This window comes from Drosophila busckii, chromosome X, assembly GCF_011750605.1.
Source record: "Drosophila busckii strain San Diego stock center, stock number 13000-0081.31 chromosome X, ASM1175060v1, whole genome shotgun sequence".
In the NCBI taxonomy this organism is placed as follows: Eukaryota; Metazoa; Arthropoda; class Insecta; order Diptera; family Drosophilidae; genus Drosophila; species Drosophila busckii.
This window is the reverse complement of record NC_046608.1, coordinates 13,609,082-13,626,563: the sequence shown is the minus strand read 5'-3', so window position 1 is coordinate 13,626,563 and position 17,482 is coordinate 13,609,082. Positions and strand designations below refer to the sequence as shown.

Here is a 17,482-nt window from a genome sequence, read left to right as displayed (position 1 = left end):
CGCCTTTATTACTGTCAATATAACCAGCCAGTCATAATCAAAGAGCATAAATCAAATTTTATTTTGTGGCAACGTTGATTACAAAGGAGTTTTCACTCGCTTGCCACAGGTGCTCCATAGGTGTGGCAACTTTTTATGCCTATGCGAAAGAGAAAGTGAGCAAGACCGTTTTATTTTTTTTTTATAAAAAAAAAGTTTTTATTTATAACAAATGTATTAAAATTAATTACGCACAAATATTATTACTAATTTTTTTTTGCAGTGCATGCAACTGTTATTTGCCGCTTAATGTTAGCTGCGGCTTTTCGTTAGCCTTGGAGCGAGAGCGCCAGGTCCACTGGTCGGGCAGAAAGTATGACATACAGCAGAGCGCCACGACCACGCCCAGCAACGCCCAAAAGGTCACATCGCAACTGTTAAGCAGCAGCGGGCCGAGTATGTTGCTGCCCACAACGGCGCCCAGTCGACCCACCATCATAATGAAGCACAGGCCCATGGCATTGAACTGCGTCGGATAGAACTCCATGGCAATGGTGCTAACCAGGCCGCCACAATTGCCAATGGCCATGACGATGGTGATGCCAATCACCAGCAGAGCGAACTGATGCATCCAATGCAAGGCCACCAAACAGATCATCGTCAATACCATCCAGGCCACTGTAAGTGAATAGAGCAAACAATTGAAACCAAAATGCATAGACAATGAAAATATAAAATTGCTAAAAAATACTAAAATTTATAAATATATATTTCTTAAATATAAAATATTTATTGCATAACAGCAAGCAAAATAGTTGAGAAATATATTTCAAGGCAAATTTATTAAATAAAAACTCAAATGACAAAAGAAAAAAAATAATAATGATAAAAGAAATATTCGAATATGAGTATCAAAAATACCTATTAAAATTATTCAGTGTTAAATACAATATATAACATTAAATAATGTTGGTAATAAAATTAAAAATATGAAAAAAATTTAGACATTAAAACCCACTAAAAAATTCAACTAGCCGATTCATTCGACCCCAACGTTTAATTGTTTGTGCAAATTCTTTAGTTGTGTTCGAAAGGGCGAATAATTTATGTAAAAAAAAAACCATGCACAAGTAAAAATATAAATATGAAATGATTAAAGGAAAATATAAGTAATAAGTTAAATATTTAAACAAAATTAATTAGCATTGAGACGCAAGTGAATATTAATAATCAAATGAAATGTTACAGATAAAAATAAAATTTTAAAAATAAATTTATTTACAAAATATGATAAAAACAAGATCACAGCATAAGTTAGCCAAACTCGATTTGTTTTGGATTTAAGTAAATTTTTATAGTTTCTTATAGCTTCTTATTCAGTCGGTGGGACAGACATTTTTCAATTGACTTAGCTTGTGAATTAGATGAAGCTTAAAAAATAAATAGCAAATATTTGCTTTACTAACATTTATACTTACTGAGCAAATTGCGCTTGCCGAGATAGTCAATGGTGTAGGCAAAGACCAGATAGAGCAGGGTGAAGAAGGCGCCAATGATGATCATCACCTGGTAGGTGCTGGTGTCCACTTGGGCGGTGCATAGCTGATCGGCGGCTGCCTCCGTCTTGTTGGGCGACATGCCCTCGAGCACAGTGCAGAGCAGTTGGTGCTGAGCTTGGGGAGTGCTCAGGGCATTGAGGATGGTGGGGAACCACATGAAGATGCCCTGGGCAATGCCATAGATGGCGAATTGTATGAAGCAAATGTTGAGCGTGTGGGCGAGACGGCAGCGCTTGAAGAGCGGCACCGTTTGCTGCCAGATGAGACGCACTGCATCCACAAAGCCATGCACACTGGACAAACTGGCGCCACCTGACTGCAAGGCCAGGCGCTGCACCGGATACGCCGACGCCGGCAGTCCCGAGTTCTCAGCATAGATGCGTCGCATTGTCTCCAGCGCCAGCTCGGGCTGACCCTGCACCAGCTGATACTTGGGCGTCTCGGGCAGCGTGCAGAGCCCCAGCAGCGCCAGCAGTATAATGGTCAAGTCTGTGAGCAGAAAAATGCGCCACGAGTACAGCTCCAGGCCGAGCAGTGTGCCCTCAAATTGCAGCGGCAAAATGCCAATGGCAACGGCTGCGAAATTCAAATTAAATTAAATGCAACAATGGATCAATTTGTGGGCAGAGCGTACCTGGCGCAAAGATCATGGCCAGGCACATGAAGCAGGAGAGCAACGTGACATGGCGCACGCGGGACTGCTGGCCATGGAACTCGCCGCACAAGCTGAACACGCACGCCTGGCCGCCCGAGATGAAGAAGCCGGTGAGGAAGCGAAACACAATCAGCATCCAAATGTTCACCGCAAACGCCGACACAATGGACGACAACAGACTGAGGGCCAGCGCATAGCGGAGCAGCACCACTCGACCCATGGTGTCCGCCAGGAAGCCCATGGCATGCGAGCTCAAGACCACGCCCAGAAACGCCGACGAGGCGAGTATGCCCTGCTGCTCCAGCGTTGCCTGCAGCTCGCACTTGACCAGCGGCATTATCAGACTCACGCCCATAATCTCCACCATGACGGCCATGAAGCACAGCCCGCAGATCAGCAGCAGCTTGTAGTGAAACCGACCCACGCCCGTCATGCTGATGGCCTCCTCGAAGCTGTACTCGCGCTGCGTGGGCTTCCCCCCACCACCACCACCACCTGCAAGTGTCAGAAATGCATCAAGAGATTAGCGATAGGCGTAAGCAACGAAAGGCGTAGCAAGTGGCTAATTAGATTTAATAACTAAAGTGAACTATGAAAATATAGCAAATATATTTTAATAAATTGTTGAAATTAATAATATTTATAAATAAAATACAGCACACATTTTAGTTCAGCTAGCAACTTATCAGAAATAATAGAAAATAAATACTAAAAATACTAATATAAATTGCTTAAGTTGTTTATTTTTAAATAAATAAATAAAAATTGTAGCTTATTGTGCAACAAATAATAGCAAAATATTTTTAAATTAAGAATACTTTTAACTCAACTAATGTGTTGATATTTGAATGAGCTAGTTTAGAAAAAAATATAAAGAATTTCAATAATTACTTTTAAATAAAATTCAACTCATATTATTGTAATAAAATAAAGGCGGTAAACGGATATTGGAGACATATGAAGATAATAATATATTCAGAATAAGAATAGTTGTTGTTAATTGAAATATAGCGTGCATCGCTTCTATATATAGTAAATATTCTCTTTCAAGTGAGTTGATCGTGTAAGAATTGCTATAAATATTCCATTTTCAGGTTCACCCCCTTTGAGATGCTCATGCCACGCCCCTGTCAGCTGTCAATCAGACTTGTCAGTCAGCATTAAAGCGCATTTGGTGCATTTGCATAATTGGCCAGCCGATTTAAGAGGCGCCGCTGTAGCCTGTGTCCAGTCTTTAGTGCACGCACCATGAGCGCGGATGTGAGCGCGTCAACTCCGGAGGCAGAGCAGCAGCAGCAGCCGCCGCCTCCAACGTTCTTTGAGTCAAAAACGTTTCGTTTAATCTCCATTGCAATCTATTTGAGCGGCATCAGTGGTCTGGGCATGATGCTGGCCCTCTACTATCTCAGCTTCTTTGATTCGCGCATGCCGGAAATTCATTTCAAGTTTCCCGTCTCCATTGGCGGACAGCCCGTGCAGAAAGTGCACGAGTACCAGTAAAGCACCCACAGAAAAACGTAAAGAAAAGAAAAAAAAAACACACAGACGGACGGACGCACAGACGGACCGACAGACACTTGCATTGTCTAATTGGATTTAGGAATGCGCATTGAACACACTGCGGGCAGTAAAAATTGGCATAGCTGCCAAATAAATTAACCAAACCAATAAAAATTTCAAAATTGATATTAAATTTAAATAAATTAAAATGACTTAACTGCTGACGAATACAATAACAAAAAGCTTCAATTAATGAACAAGTAGCAAAATCAAAAATATATTAAGTATACGCATTAAGTATACAGCTTGGCAATAATAATGCATGCACACAATTCGTATTCATTACACTGCTGGCAGCAATAACAAGCACTGCTGGCTAAAAAAAATTGAGCAAAGCTATACTGCTGGCTAAACCATTGAGCATAGCTCGGACTAGTACCAACTATTTCCAAGCCAGAAACAGATGCAATAGCCCCAGAAAATAGAAAATGAAAGCAGGTCAAGTGGCTGCCACAGTGTGCACGTGCTCAGGCCCAGCAGTGTGGCTGGGGCTAGAATCTTATTAGCGTAGCGGCCAAGACGCTGCCTTCAAGAGCTGAGCTGATGACCATAGAAGAAACCGCAAAATAACAAAACAAGCCAACCGGACAGCGGGACAGCGGCACAGCCGTATGGCCGTATGGCCGCATGGCCGTACTGTGTCCAGCGTTTGTGGCGCGCCAGCATTCAGTACGCCCGCAGAGACGCTGAGCCGTGGAAGAGACCGCAATAATAAATTTGCACGCCGCATTTACTTTTGACACGCGTATTCGTTAAGCAACTTAAGTTTGCTTTGCTTTGCTTTTTTTTTTGGGTTTCCAATTTTTGTGTGTGCAGTGTGTCGACATGTCGGCGACAATGACCAATCTGGCCGCCGTGGTCAAGGAGGCAAAGGATGAGGAAATCGAAGTGCCCAAATCGCACGACTTCTTCGAGTCGAGAACCTTCAAGCTGCTGACATTAATGCTCTATATGGGCGGCGTTAGCGGCATGGGCCTGTCGCTGGCGGTTTACTATCTGTTCATCTGGGATTCGCGCATGCCGCCGCTGCCCGTGTTCAAGCACACGCATCCCATTGGCTAGGCGAGAGAGAGAGAGAGAGGGAGAGAGCACGAGCAGCAACCATAGTAATCAAGAAATTTCGGGTAAGTCTTGGGCTAGGTCGTGGGCACTAAGCTGCTGGTGCTGGAGCTTAGAACAAAAAGTTGACAGCCACGCACAAAACTAATCCGCTTTGTATACGTGCCACTAAATCGCAGAGTTGGCCCCGCCCCGCCCCCCACACACACACCCCGCCCGCCAATTGCTTTGCTTAGCTTGCGTCATTTGTCAATTGCGCCGATTTTGATTTAATCGACGTTCATGTCAAGCACATCAGTAAATCAGCGAATCAGTAATCGCTACGCCGCAAAGCCAGTGCCATGTCTGTGGAGACAACGCCGGCTGCTCCCGCGGCACTAGCCACCGCCAATTTGGCCAACATTGTTAACATTTTGGGCTCCAATGTGCGCGACGAGTCGTCGCCCCAAGGCGGCCGCACGCCTCTGGGCAGCAGCCGCAACGTGCGCTTGGCCAGCAGCGGGCAGCCGCGCCGCAGCGCCTGCTCCTCGTATGTGCCCAAGTCGCCGCAGCTGGAGGAGATCATCTTGGCCGAGCCGAGCTGCACCGAGCGCTTCGCTCGCTACTTTGTCATTGTCATTTACTTGTGTGGGCTCTGTAGCTTGGGCTTCTTCCTGTCCATCTACCATGTGTTCTTCTGGGAGTCGCGCATGCCGCCTGTCTTCAAGGGCCAAAAGAAGCCGTCGCCGCCGGCCTTTGGCTAACAACGGCTCAATTAAATCACATAAATAATTCAGAAATTCCAATAGTGAGCTCTGCTTGGTAAGTGGCGCGCCAGCTGGCGCTAATAGCTCTAAGCTCTCTAACCTTACAAATCATCAGCCAGGCTCCCATGCATATATCATTTATGCAAATATGTGTGTGTGTGTGTTCCAAGCACATTTTGGCGGCCATTTTGAGTAATCGCAATCGCAGTCGCAGGCGAAGCGAAGATTCTTTGAGGGCCATTTCAACAAATGGTAAAAACCCCAGCACCCCCCCCCTCACGCCATAGGCAAGGTGTGCACTTGCTAATGTGCGTTTGTATGTGAGTGTGTGTGTGGCCTACATTTTCAACAACAGTCGCGTCTATGTGTCCGTGTGTGTGTGTGCAAAGCTTATACAATAAAATCAATGGCCAACATTGCAATTTGCTCTTCGTCCAAGCCCAAGCCGTTGCCCCTGTATTTTATTCACATGTTCTCTCGCTCTCGCTCTCTCTTACTCTTACACTCTGTCTCGCTCTTATTCATTTGACTCTCGTGCGCCTTCTAGTTGCATTCGGTTGTCGTTGTCCTAGTGACCTAGTTGCAGATTATTAACCCCCAACGCCCAAACAAACGATGCGGCGACGACCGAGCCCAGTGACAAAGCCGATTTGCCGTTTCGAAATAGAAAACAAGTAAAAGTGCTGCACACACACAAACACACACACCAACACACACACAGGCAAACAAAAGAAAACTTTTATGCAGGCGCGACTAACAGTTAAGCCTGGAAATTTGCAAGCTATTATTATTATAATTGCAGATTGCATCAAGCTACAGCTAAACATATTTTTAAATAAATTGTTGACACTGATTGCTTGAGCTATTGCCTTCGATATTAAAATACGATGCATGTAAAACAATAAAAAAAAAGTGTCAAGTGTCAAACTCTTAGGATCAAGAAATGTTTAGATTATAACTTTACACATATTTCGGCATCATAAATGATCGAATATGCAAAGCAATATATATTGCTTAGACTTAACATTTTGGATCTTATATTCATATATTTATATATTATATGTTTATTATATATTAGTTTGAACCTATTCGAATATCGTATATCCTAAATTCTTAATCAAATTCGTTAAAAGAGTTTTTAAAGCAGTCACTTTCTTTTATATTTATGCAATATTTATTTATGGACTAATATAATAATGACCAAATTATAAGCTAGCTGCTTCTATAGCTTTGATTTATGCATTATAGCTGACTTTGAAATTTCCAAAAGATTATAAAATTATTCTATTTCTTTTATTTAAGCTGCGCCTAATTTGCGCATTGATTATTTTAGTTTATTTTATTTTTAAACAAACTAAATGCGTTTGCAATGCTCAAAAGTTAAGCAGCAATTTGCAAAATATTTGTATTTAGTGAGTGCTTACTGTACATGTGTTGTGCTTTATAGTTTGATGTGTTTACAAGTGATGTGTTTATGGCCTATATATAATTAAATGCGCTTTATAGAAAATTACATGACTTGCTGGATTCCCACGCGAGTGAATCAATTGAAGCGATAAGTCGGAAGTGCGTGTAAACATTTGCGAATCAAATGTTTAATTATAGTTTTTAGTTTAGATGACGCCGGCGCTTTGGCAGCTGCAAGTCCAGGGTATGCAAAGAGGCCATAAAGAAAGCGAATGCGCTTGGCAACGAAGGTGCTTGGGCCAACGAAGAGCGAAAGTTGGCCAAGTAAACAAAAACAAAAACAACAGGCACTGAAACTGAAACAAAAATGCAATAAGAACAGTCGTAAACAACAATAAAAAGCGAAAAAGTAACAACAACAACAACAACAACAACAACAAAATGAAAACTATGCATGTCCTTCGCGACAGCCTGACGAAAGCCTAACGAAGGTTGTGCCACCAGTTTGTTGCGCCTCCAAATGCCTGTGCACTGTGAACAGCCAGTGCAATTGTTGCGGGCGGTGGCGAGTTATGAATTTGCAATGCCCCAAATCATTCAGCGCTTTAGCGATTGAGACATGTGCATTGCGCTGCACTGGACTGGACTGGGGGGCGGCCTGACTATTTATTTATTTATATTTTGGGGTGTGCTTGCGCTTTTATAATTTTCATTTATTTATATTTTGACTTTCCGCGTGCCGACAGCAGCGACTGACTCATGGGCGTGTGGGGGCGTAACGTTCTTGACACACTGACAGACACACACACACACACACGCACACACATGCAAATACACAGATGGATGGATTACGTGCTGTGGCTGCTGCTGTTGATTGTTTGTTTGTTTGGAATGCCAAGAGGCGCGTGTCTGCTGCAGTTTGAAACAAAAACAACTACACACACACTATCAAACAAATATATGTGTATGTGTGTGTGTGTGTGTGTCTGTGACGCCTACGCAGGCGAAATATGTAAATCAGCCAGCGAGGAGTAAACAGTTATTTTATGAATGAAATTATATGCAAAGCGCAGTGAAAAGCGCAGCCAAGAGGATCGCCACCCACACCAAGCCAACCCCAACGGGCAGCGCTCTCTCTTAGCTAAAGAGCGCCTCGTCTGAAGTGTTGGGCGAATCGCTACGCGAAGGCTGCGATAACAGCAGCAGCAGCCGAGCGACGAGAGCAGCCGAACTGAACTCCTGCTGCTGTCGACGCTGCTGTTGCTGCTGCTCTGCTCTGCTGCTGCTGCTGCTCTGCTGCACTGGGAGCATTTATTAAGGAGAGTGAACCGCTTGGGCGTCATTTCGCTTGCAAACGCTGAACGCGTCGGTTGTAACGGCTGCAGCAGCTGCTTCTTTTTTTTAAATTTGTTTAAAGCAGTGCCACATGCCACACTCTGAACTGTAAACAGCGACAGCGACAATAACAACAACAACAACAACAACGAGTACTACAAAAATTATTGCATTTATGTACAACAACAAGTAGACTTATGTGTACACTGCCCAACAACAACAACAAAATATATAATTACTTATACTAAAAAGTAAAGCACATATCAAACGCGCAACAACAACAACAGCAACTAAGCAATCAAAATAAATAAATCAAACGTAACAAGAACAAGAACTACAGCGGCGCCACTATGAACTCTAAAGTGAACTCGCTGGAGGAGAAAGTGAAACTGCCACCAACGGAGACAATAAGCCGTTGCTATCAGCCGCAGCAGAGCAACCGTAAGGTCATCCGCATCCTAACCGTGGCCGTCTATGTGCTATGCGTCTCTCTGGCTGCCATAATGCTCTCGCTCTATTACATATTCATATGGGATCCGACCATTCGACCCTTTGTTACCAAGGCCAGTCAGTGTGGTAAGTCCCAAACACCAAACACCATCAAACCAACATCAGCTGCAGCAACAGCAGCGCCATGTGCAGCAGCAACATCTGTTCTGTTCTGCTCCGTTCTGTCTATGCCACAGAAATAGTTGCGCTTTGTGGTTTGGACTGGCGTAGCCCGTGGCCCGTAACCGTAACCTGTTACCCGTAAGCCGTTAAACGTAGAGCGTAAACCGTAAATAGTTGGCAACGCAACATTGCGCACAGTTGTGGTCAACAAACGGGGCCAAAACCGCTAAGCCCCAAAAACTGGCACACAGACTGTCCAAAGTGGAGACTCCCAACACTACTCCTCTCACGTATCACCCCAGCCACCCACTCAATATTCGAGCTGGGGTGGGTGCTGTTTGCCTAACGCCTGCAACTAAGGGCGTGCGAATATTTCTCTTTGTTTTGCCTTTTTTTCCAGTTCTGTAAATCAACTCTAAATTAGGTCAATTGGCTATCACACACACACACACACACACACACACACACACACACACACAAGTGTGCCTATGGGGGCGTGTTTGGGGGTGTGTGCAAAGTTACTGACTGCAGTTCAATAGACGCATAACTAAGAGCCATGAAATTGGCTCAACGCTTTGTGGATTTTTGTTCACATAAAGCTCATCAAACTAGAACAAATGGCGCTTGTCGTTTAACCAACAAATAACAACAACAACAACGGCCCAGAACAAATTGTTATTTTCTGCTTAAGCTCAACTTACATAAGCTTTTATTTATATTGCATTATAGACTATTATATTATATGCATGTCTGCTCTTTTTAAATTTATACCCCAGTCGTTGGCTTATCTTGTATGAATTGAAAGCATGTCATTGGAATCCTGTTTGGTTAGCCTTGCGTTCTCACGTCTCGATTTCGTTTTAAAACGAACAATTAAATTGCAATTAAAATGCAATCAATTTGCATACACACATGTAATGAAAAGCAGTGCCATGTAATTGAAATGGCATGTGTAATTAAAATTGTAGCTGCCGTCGCATAATCTATGTAATTATACTAAAATCAATTTACTTCAATTAAGCTTTATTGTTTGATAAATATGATTAAAATAAAGGCTGGATCTGCAGCTTGTTTGTGGTTGAGTGCTGGTTATAAAAAGTATTGCCTGCTTTTAGGAGCATGCAATTAGCTTTGAAATTATTTTATTGCTAAGCTAAGCAGCAAAGCTTGTTTAAACTAAATAAAAATGATTAGAATTAACAAAAAATTGCTAAGAATTAATTCTATAGTTTCTAATTCTAGTTAATTCTATAGCAATCTGAAGCAAAGTCAAGATTCAAAATGTAGGCGAATTGTTAGATTCTATTTATGAAAAATTAAGCAACGAGTCTTACAACTTGATTTAACAATATTTTTGCGTATTATTATACTATATATTTTTTTATTAGTATAGTAATTTTATTTATTATCTTGACGAGCTCAAAGTGGCCTAGAGCTCAAAATATTTATTCAACATAATTTTTATTAACCTTAAAAATTAATTATTTTGATATATTCAAAGACAAATTATACTAAAATTTAGGTTAGCCATTAAATAAAATAAGTATGAAAAGTTGATGGGATAAAAGACAAATTTTAAATAATTTAGACATAAGTCTCAGTAATGCTCAAATCTATGGACTAAACTTTTGTGAATATTCAATTAACAATAGAATATAAAATTTTGGGGTCTACAGAATTTTTTAAGCTGTTAAGATGCCAGGTAACGCTTTGGCATTTGTTGCAAAATAATTTAAAAAAAAAATAGTTAAGCTAGAAATATTTAATGACACTTAATTTTGAATGCATAAATTTATTATGCGTGGACGAATGACTACTGTACTTTTTGAATTTTTACTTTAAATAAATCTTGTGAATATAAGAAATTGTGTTAATTATTTATAGCCTGTAACAAATAAAACTAACAAAAGTAAATAAACAACTACTAAATTTTATGAAACAATGAAAATGAATCAAATGAAACAATTTTTTATATATATAAGCCTTAGTCATATGTATAGCATTATTTGATTGCATTCTAAAATTTATCTACGCTTTACTTTGCTACTCTTACTTTGATAAATCAGCCAAACTTATCAACGTTTATTTTTATATTTTTATGCTTGCAGACAAAATTGTGATACCCGAGAAAATTGCCATACGCCTATTAAACTCATCGGAAGTCACCGCAGAGCAGTTCTACAAGCACATCTTCGAGCAATATCGCAAACTCAATCATCTGGAGCAGCAGCGAAAGGAGTTTTTACACCGGCAACAACTGCAGCTGCAACAGCTGGAGGCGAGCAATCGCTTCCAAGAGGTATTTGCCACGGCCACCATTATACAGGCGCATCCGCAGCCCCAATCGAGAAAGCCCTATACGCCATTGCCCGGCTACAACTACAACAATTACAACAACAACAACAACCAGTACAACGGGAGTGAGGCTAATCTGGATTTGGCAGCAGCAGCAGCAGCATCGCCGCATCATATGCCCATAGTGCTGGATACATCGCCGCCAGCAGATCTGAGCGGCATGCAACATCTGAAGCGCAAGACACATCGTGGACACTATAAACATCATCGGCCACGCAATGGCTCCGGGCAACGAAAGCTGAACCCAGGCGCAGGAGCAACTGCCGCCGCCATGACCACAGACAGCGCTGCCTTTGCCTTGGGCGAGCATCCCACAGCTTCAGCCGCTGTGCCCGGACCACATGGCTACATGGATGCACCACTGAACCCAGCAGCCGGCACCATTGTGGAGCAGCCGTTGCAGCTTTATACGTCCATGCCCATACCGCTGATACTCAGTCCCAGCAACAGTGAGAAGCGTCCAGCGCATCATAGCCACAGCCACGCGCATGGCGAGCGACGTGGCAGCGGCGGCGCCACTGGTGGTGGTGGTGGCGGTGCACTTACACGTCGACGCACCACCACAGCCAGCGTCTCGGGCTACGATGCGCAAACATATCTCAATCCGTTCCTCACCGGCGAGCTCATTTTCGAAAAGTAAATGCTTCAGCTTTAAATGAAATGACAATTTTTTTTTATACGCAGCCAACTTAGTTAATGAGAAATGAAACTAAATTTAAGCAGGCCAAAGACTCGAACTGGGAGTAGGAGTGGAAGTGGGTCGAAAGCGGGGGCGGGGAGCTGCGACTCTGTCATATCATACAGCAGACATACTAGCCACAAATACAAATACAAAATACAAATACTATATGTTACTAAAAGCGAAATCTACTAGCAAAAAATACCAAAGAATTTTAGCATCAGAGAATTTGAAATGCTCGGCTCTGATATATAGAGAGACATACATATAGCAATTGATGCGCTATCACTACTACTACTTTCATATGCTATTATTATATCAAGTCATAATCCAACTAAGTATCTATCAAAACTATCAGACATATACTACTAACTAACTGTAATCCTACTACGAAACTATTGGCAAGGCATGCACACAGAATACGCAATAATAGTTGAGCTAACGATAGTTACAAATAGTACGTTATGTACCTATATGGGACCCACTCCACAAATACATATATACATTATATACATATATAGAGCGTCACTCTCACAGCGGCAAGCAACAACACCCCACCTAGGACACTGCTTCAAAGGCAGCTAGCGAATGCGACACCAAATACAATAATTGAATAGCCACACTGGAATAATCTAGTATTAGTAAACATACCTACATAAATTTAGTATATACCACACACTCACACACACACATACTCACGGCAATGGCATGAAAGAGCGGGTTCAGCTTAATAAACAGCATGTTTCATATACTAGTTGAGTCATAGACTATATGCATATATATATATATCAGTTATATGGTATTTGTATATAAAAAAGTGCACAGCACTTAATAACTAACAAACATATGGTATGCAATAAATTTGTGAACGAAAGTTTACTTTAAGCTTATGTTGAATTTGAATTAAGTATTAAGTTATTTTTTGAATTGTGCAATTGTCTAATTAAAATTTGGTTTATTGTTGTTTCAATTGTATTATCACATGCTAAACACATTTTTGTAGCATACTTTTCAGCGCACACATTGCACGCGCGCCCAAAAGTCTGCTGCATTCTAAATTCAAAACGCTTGCGAATTGACAGCGAAAATGAAAACACGTTCCTTGAACCATTTAACTGCAGCTTGAACTTGTCATTTGATTATTTAAATTTTTATTTCAACAAGTTTTCTGCACTAACTGGTTTCGGTTTCGGTTTTTTGTTTTTCATTAGCCTTAATTATTTTTACTTTTCAATTTGTAGCCGTGATGAACTTGACCATAATTAAATAGAAAATGAAAAACTACATGCATATACAATATAACATTATATACTATAATATATACCTACAACAATAATATTATATACCTATAACTTGTATAAGTATTTCGATATTTATATGAATGTTCAACTGCTGTGGCACTTAATGTAGCTAAGGAACTGCAATGCATGCACATATCCTTAAAATACGAAAAACAAATAAATACCCATTGGAAAAATATGGTGCAACTCAAATTGTTTGTAAATTCACAATGATTATAAATGATATACCATACTCACAGTTCCAAGACATATGAAATTGCTTTATGATATACTATATAGTGACAAAAGAAAAAACAATGTATCCTGTAATTGTAACGGTTATACACATACCTATACCTATATACATATATATGACACTTACATATGTACATCAAAGTCAAACAAGAATAGCAAGTCATTTTGGCAATAATAAAGCAAAGAGCAAAAAAAAGAAAAATATTAAGAAAAACAACTACGAACAAATTAAAGGCCTAATTGCTTGGCTATAGTACTATATCTTATCAGATTACGACGAGCACGAAAACTTAGATAAACTATAACAACAATTAATTGGATATCATTCAGCAGAAGTTGGAACTTATATGGATTTTGGATATACACATATGGTAAACATATAAAAACTTACCGTTCATTTCAGCGCAATCAATAACATAACCGTTGTTATCCATAGCACAATGGGTTTATATTGAACTTAAAAAAAAAATACAAATATTGAGCCGCCAACGCGCAGCAGCAACACTATATATATATGTATATATATCTTGTTTGGATATTGTAGTTAACACCGTTCTGACTGCTCTCGCGCTTGAAGAGCAACTGACTTGCCGAAATCTACGCGCGTATAATTCCATTGAAGCTAAACTGATTGCTCTTGTTAAATAGTTTCTCAACTCATTCTATTGCATGTGTGTGACGCTTAGTCAGATGAAATAAAAAATCAAATATCTAACGATATGAAGTCGGTAACTAGCGTGGGGTGGCTATAAACATTTATCTTCAACATATGTATGCTCAGTGCGGCGTCAAGGCAAAAACAGTTACAAGCGACAATTCAGACGCCTCATGATCATAGAGATAAGCCTATGATGCTGTTTAAACTGCCTCTGTACATCATGACTTAGCATAGCTATGTTTTTTAAGTGCTTGGGATTTGTACAACTTGGCATTAAGAATAAGTTTTTATTTATAGTTTTATGCATTTATTGTTTGGTTGCTTGCACCTTCGCGGTTATGTACATTCATATTTTATAAATGGGCTATCGTATAAGTATAATATATTGCGCACTCTTTCACTCTGCCATTAGAGCGTATAGCTCGACACTCTTCTAATCTATGTTCTATATCTATAGACTTTAGTGCAAGCTGCTGCTTAACATACGACTTAATGCTTAGCTAAAGCAATTGTTGAATTTGATTTGATAGCAAGTCAAAAGTCATTGCATATTCTACACATATCAACGTTTATTAGAAAATATAATTCCTTTCCGTAGTCTAGTTACAATGTTCAGAATCATTGCGCTGCATTCAGTAAACATACATAAGTATATATAGATATAGCAACATATACATACATCTATGTGTATATGTTTGTTTAAAAAGGCAATTGCAAATTCATAATCAAGTAAATGGCCTTTCGTTAAACTTTCTTTGCTAACTTATAAATTAAATAAAATAGTGCCTTAACTATAACGAAACATTAAAAAAAAATAATAATAATAATAATAATCATAATCATAAAAGTAATAGCAGCGATTATAGTCGATATTTTGCAAAGAGTATAACCATTGAGTCTTTGCCTAAATACATATTTGTATACAGCAATTGGAAGAAATGTAGCTGCATACATACAACAGACACACACATATATATTATATATATAAATATATGGATATATATAGTAGTAGATAAGGTATGTATATACAGCATACACATTTTTACACATATATTGAATTTGAATATTTGAATAAATCGATTAACTTGATTTAAGAGCTCGTTGCATTGCGTGAGCTTTCAATAGATATGCGGATTGGCCGCTAAACACTTAGAATTGAAATAGCGCCGTCTCGCGGCAAGTAAAACGATCCATGGGTGTAATCACTACATGCAGCGATAGTGTGTTCCGTTGAGTGCCCGTTAGGTGTGCGCTTAGATAACGTGACGATTGCTCCAGCTCCTCGTACGGCAGCAAGTTGTCCAAGTTGATGACACGTGCATTGTCCGTAAAATATTCCGTGCGTTCCACCACAGTGCGTATGTGTGATATCTTATTCTGCACGCCCACAATGAGCACAGCAATCTGTAAGAAATAAAACAACAACTCTAAGCTTGCAGTTCTCTGAGCCGAGCCCCGATATTTGAAATCTTGCCTTGAAGCGCTCTTCGCCTATGTCATGATGTTTGCACGTAACGCGTAGACGCACCGTGTACAATGAGCAGCCGGGCACGTATTCGCCACAAACCATTTTGGCCTTGATGTAGTTCACGCCACGCGGAAAGAACTCCACTTCCCAAGTCATGCTAGCATCTAATTAGGTATATATAGATATAGTAGTCAAGTCTGTATATATAATAGTGCATGCTTACCATCTTCGGTCTCGGCAATATGACGTTGCGAGAAGAAGCAAGTTACATAGTTTTTGAACTCTTCGATTTCGTCAAAGTTGTGCACATCAACGCCAACGGTCCAAGTATCGTTGAAGTAAAGACGCGGCGTAAACTGCAGCTCATTTCCATGCGAATTGCGCACCTCACGCACACGATCGTCTTGCCCGGACTGATAGCTCATGCCAATAGCAATGCGTTCAACCAAATATTCCTTGTGGTACTCGATGAGCGGTACGATTAGCAGATGGGCCAGCTCGCGAGGCGTCATCATGCTAAAGCGTATATGCACAACGGTCTGCTCAATGAGCTCCATGAAGGTGGTAAGCTTCTTGTCCGCTTCGATCTCGGCATTGGCTTCGATGAGTTCGCGTCGATGCAGCAGCCATGTTTGCACTATGGTAAACAGCTTGTACTCGCTACTGACAACAAGATCGTTCTGCTGCAGCAGCAGCTGCAGTATGGCCGTATCCATGTCAACAAAGTCCTTGGAGTCCGCCACCATTTCCAGGTTCCATTTGAGAAAACGCTTGAGCGTCTCGGTGAGATCAGTGTGCGAGGGCGTAAACGATAGCAAGTATTGCAGCCAAGATACCAAATAGCCGCTGGTGGCCGCCTTGGCCACATGCTTCATCATATATCCCACGCAGAGTTCGATTAAATCGCGCACATTGTATTTTTCCGACAATGCAAGCATCGGCATAACTGTCTGCAGCGTTACCTCAATATGGCCCACATAAAGATATTTGATAAACTGTGGAAATACTGCCGAGCACAATGGATCCTCATGCAACTCAATTACATTCTTGCTGCACTCGTTCCACTCGGGATTCATGAGCATTACTTGGAATACATCGCTGCTGGCGCAGAGTATAACCCGGTGTGCTGGATACGTCTTGCCATCCACCAACAGTATTATATCTGACATCAGCTGTTCAGCATAGAGATGCGCTATCTTATTCAAAACGCTGCTAGCGTCAATCATCTAAGAATGGAACATAAATGTTAACACTATCAAATTTGTATAAAGAGCTTCGCTGTGGGACACTGCATACTCACGGTGCTAGCCCCATCTTGAGTTTCATCCGTTTCCAAGCACTTGCGACGCTTTGCATCCTGGTCATCGATTAAATTGGTGCTGCCCTCTGCGCCATTTGTTGCTGCTGCAGCGCTGGTAGTAGCAGCAGCCGCATCTCCTCCTCCAGCCGCGCTACATCCAGCTGCGCCTGCAGCTGCAGCACCGGCACCACCTGCCGCACCTCCCCCTGCGGCACAACCTGCTGCTGCAGCACCTGAAGTACTAGCAACAGCTCCCCCAGAGGCAACTGCGCCTCCGTTGCTGTGTGCATTCATAAACAAACCAACGGCGACAATTTGTTATATAGATACTGAAGTTTCAACTGTCTTCTCTCCCTAAATCATTACTTGGGCACAAGATATTCGAGAATTTAGCCAATTGGTTAACATTAATTTCCTTCAATAGAAAACAAAAAATTGCGTTGGTGTTACAGTGTGACCGTCACTTAAATTTTCGATTGCTGACTCAAGTGACAGACAAAATGGGCGATAGCCGATAGCATTATCGCTCGATAAAAGAATCTGTTCCTCTACGGTCACACTATATCAACAGAATT

At 41.1% G+C, this 17,482-nt stretch overlaps 6 protein-coding genes across 6 annotated transcripts; 4 read left to right on the top strand and 2 right to left on the bottom strand.

The window, feature by feature from the left end:
- Positions 1-236: 236 nt before the first annotated feature.
- On the bottom strand, positions 237-13,920 carry LOC108606882 (synaptic vesicle 2-related protein). The gene is made up of 4 exons (XM_017997407.1): positions 13,873-13,920; positions 2,173-2,688; positions 1,458-2,114; positions 237-657 (listed from the first exon to the last, which is right to left on the bottom strand). The coding sequence occupies exons 1-4, from the start codon at positions 13,913-13,915 to the stop codon at positions 275-277; spliced, it is 1,599 nt and encodes a 532-aa protein (XP_017852896.1). The 5' UTR covers positions 13,916-13,920; the 3' UTR covers positions 237-274.
- On the top strand, positions 3,442-3,851 carry LOC108604917. The gene has a single exon (XM_017994487.1). The coding sequence runs from the start codon at positions 3,442-3,444 to the stop codon at positions 3,691-3,693; it is 252 nt and encodes an 83-aa protein (XP_017849976.1). The 3' UTR covers positions 3,694-3,851.
- Positions 4,343-4,877, top strand: LOC108606884. The gene has a single exon (XM_017997409.1). It carries the CDS (start codon positions 4,579-4,581, stop codon positions 4,813-4,815), a length of 237 nt encoding a protein of 78 aa, XP_017852898.1. The 5' UTR covers positions 4,343-4,578; the 3' UTR covers positions 4,816-4,877.
- Positions 5,154-11,100, top strand: LOC108604916. The gene is made up of 2 exons (XM_017994486.1): positions 5,154-5,613; positions 11,021-11,100. The coding sequence occupies exon 1, from the start codon at positions 5,154-5,156 to the stop codon at positions 5,553-5,555; it is 402 nt and encodes a 133-aa protein (XP_017849975.1). The 3' UTR covers positions 5,556-5,613; positions 11,021-11,100.
- On the top strand, positions 8,651-13,129 carry LOC108606883. Its single transcript, XM_017997408.1, has 2 exons — positions 8,651-8,876; positions 11,021-13,129. The coding sequence occupies exons 1-2, from the start codon at positions 8,651-8,653 to the stop codon at positions 11,905-11,907; spliced, it is 1,113 nt and encodes a 370-aa protein (XP_017852897.1). The 3' UTR covers positions 11,908-13,129.
- A 1,233-nt stretch (positions 13,921-15,153) lies between the features above and the next one.
- LOC108605639 (BTB/POZ domain-containing protein 17) lies at positions 15,154-17,370 on the bottom strand. The gene is made up of 4 exons (XM_017995421.1): positions 16,908-17,370; positions 15,831-16,833; positions 15,614-15,771; positions 15,154-15,543 (listed from the first exon to the last, which is right to left on the bottom strand). The coding sequence occupies exons 1-4, from the start codon at positions 17,199-17,201 to the stop codon at positions 15,289-15,291; spliced, it is 1,710 nt and encodes a 569-aa protein (XP_017850910.1). The 5' UTR covers positions 17,202-17,370; the 3' UTR covers positions 15,154-15,288.
- Between the last annotated feature and the right edge of the window lie 112 nt (positions 17,371-17,482).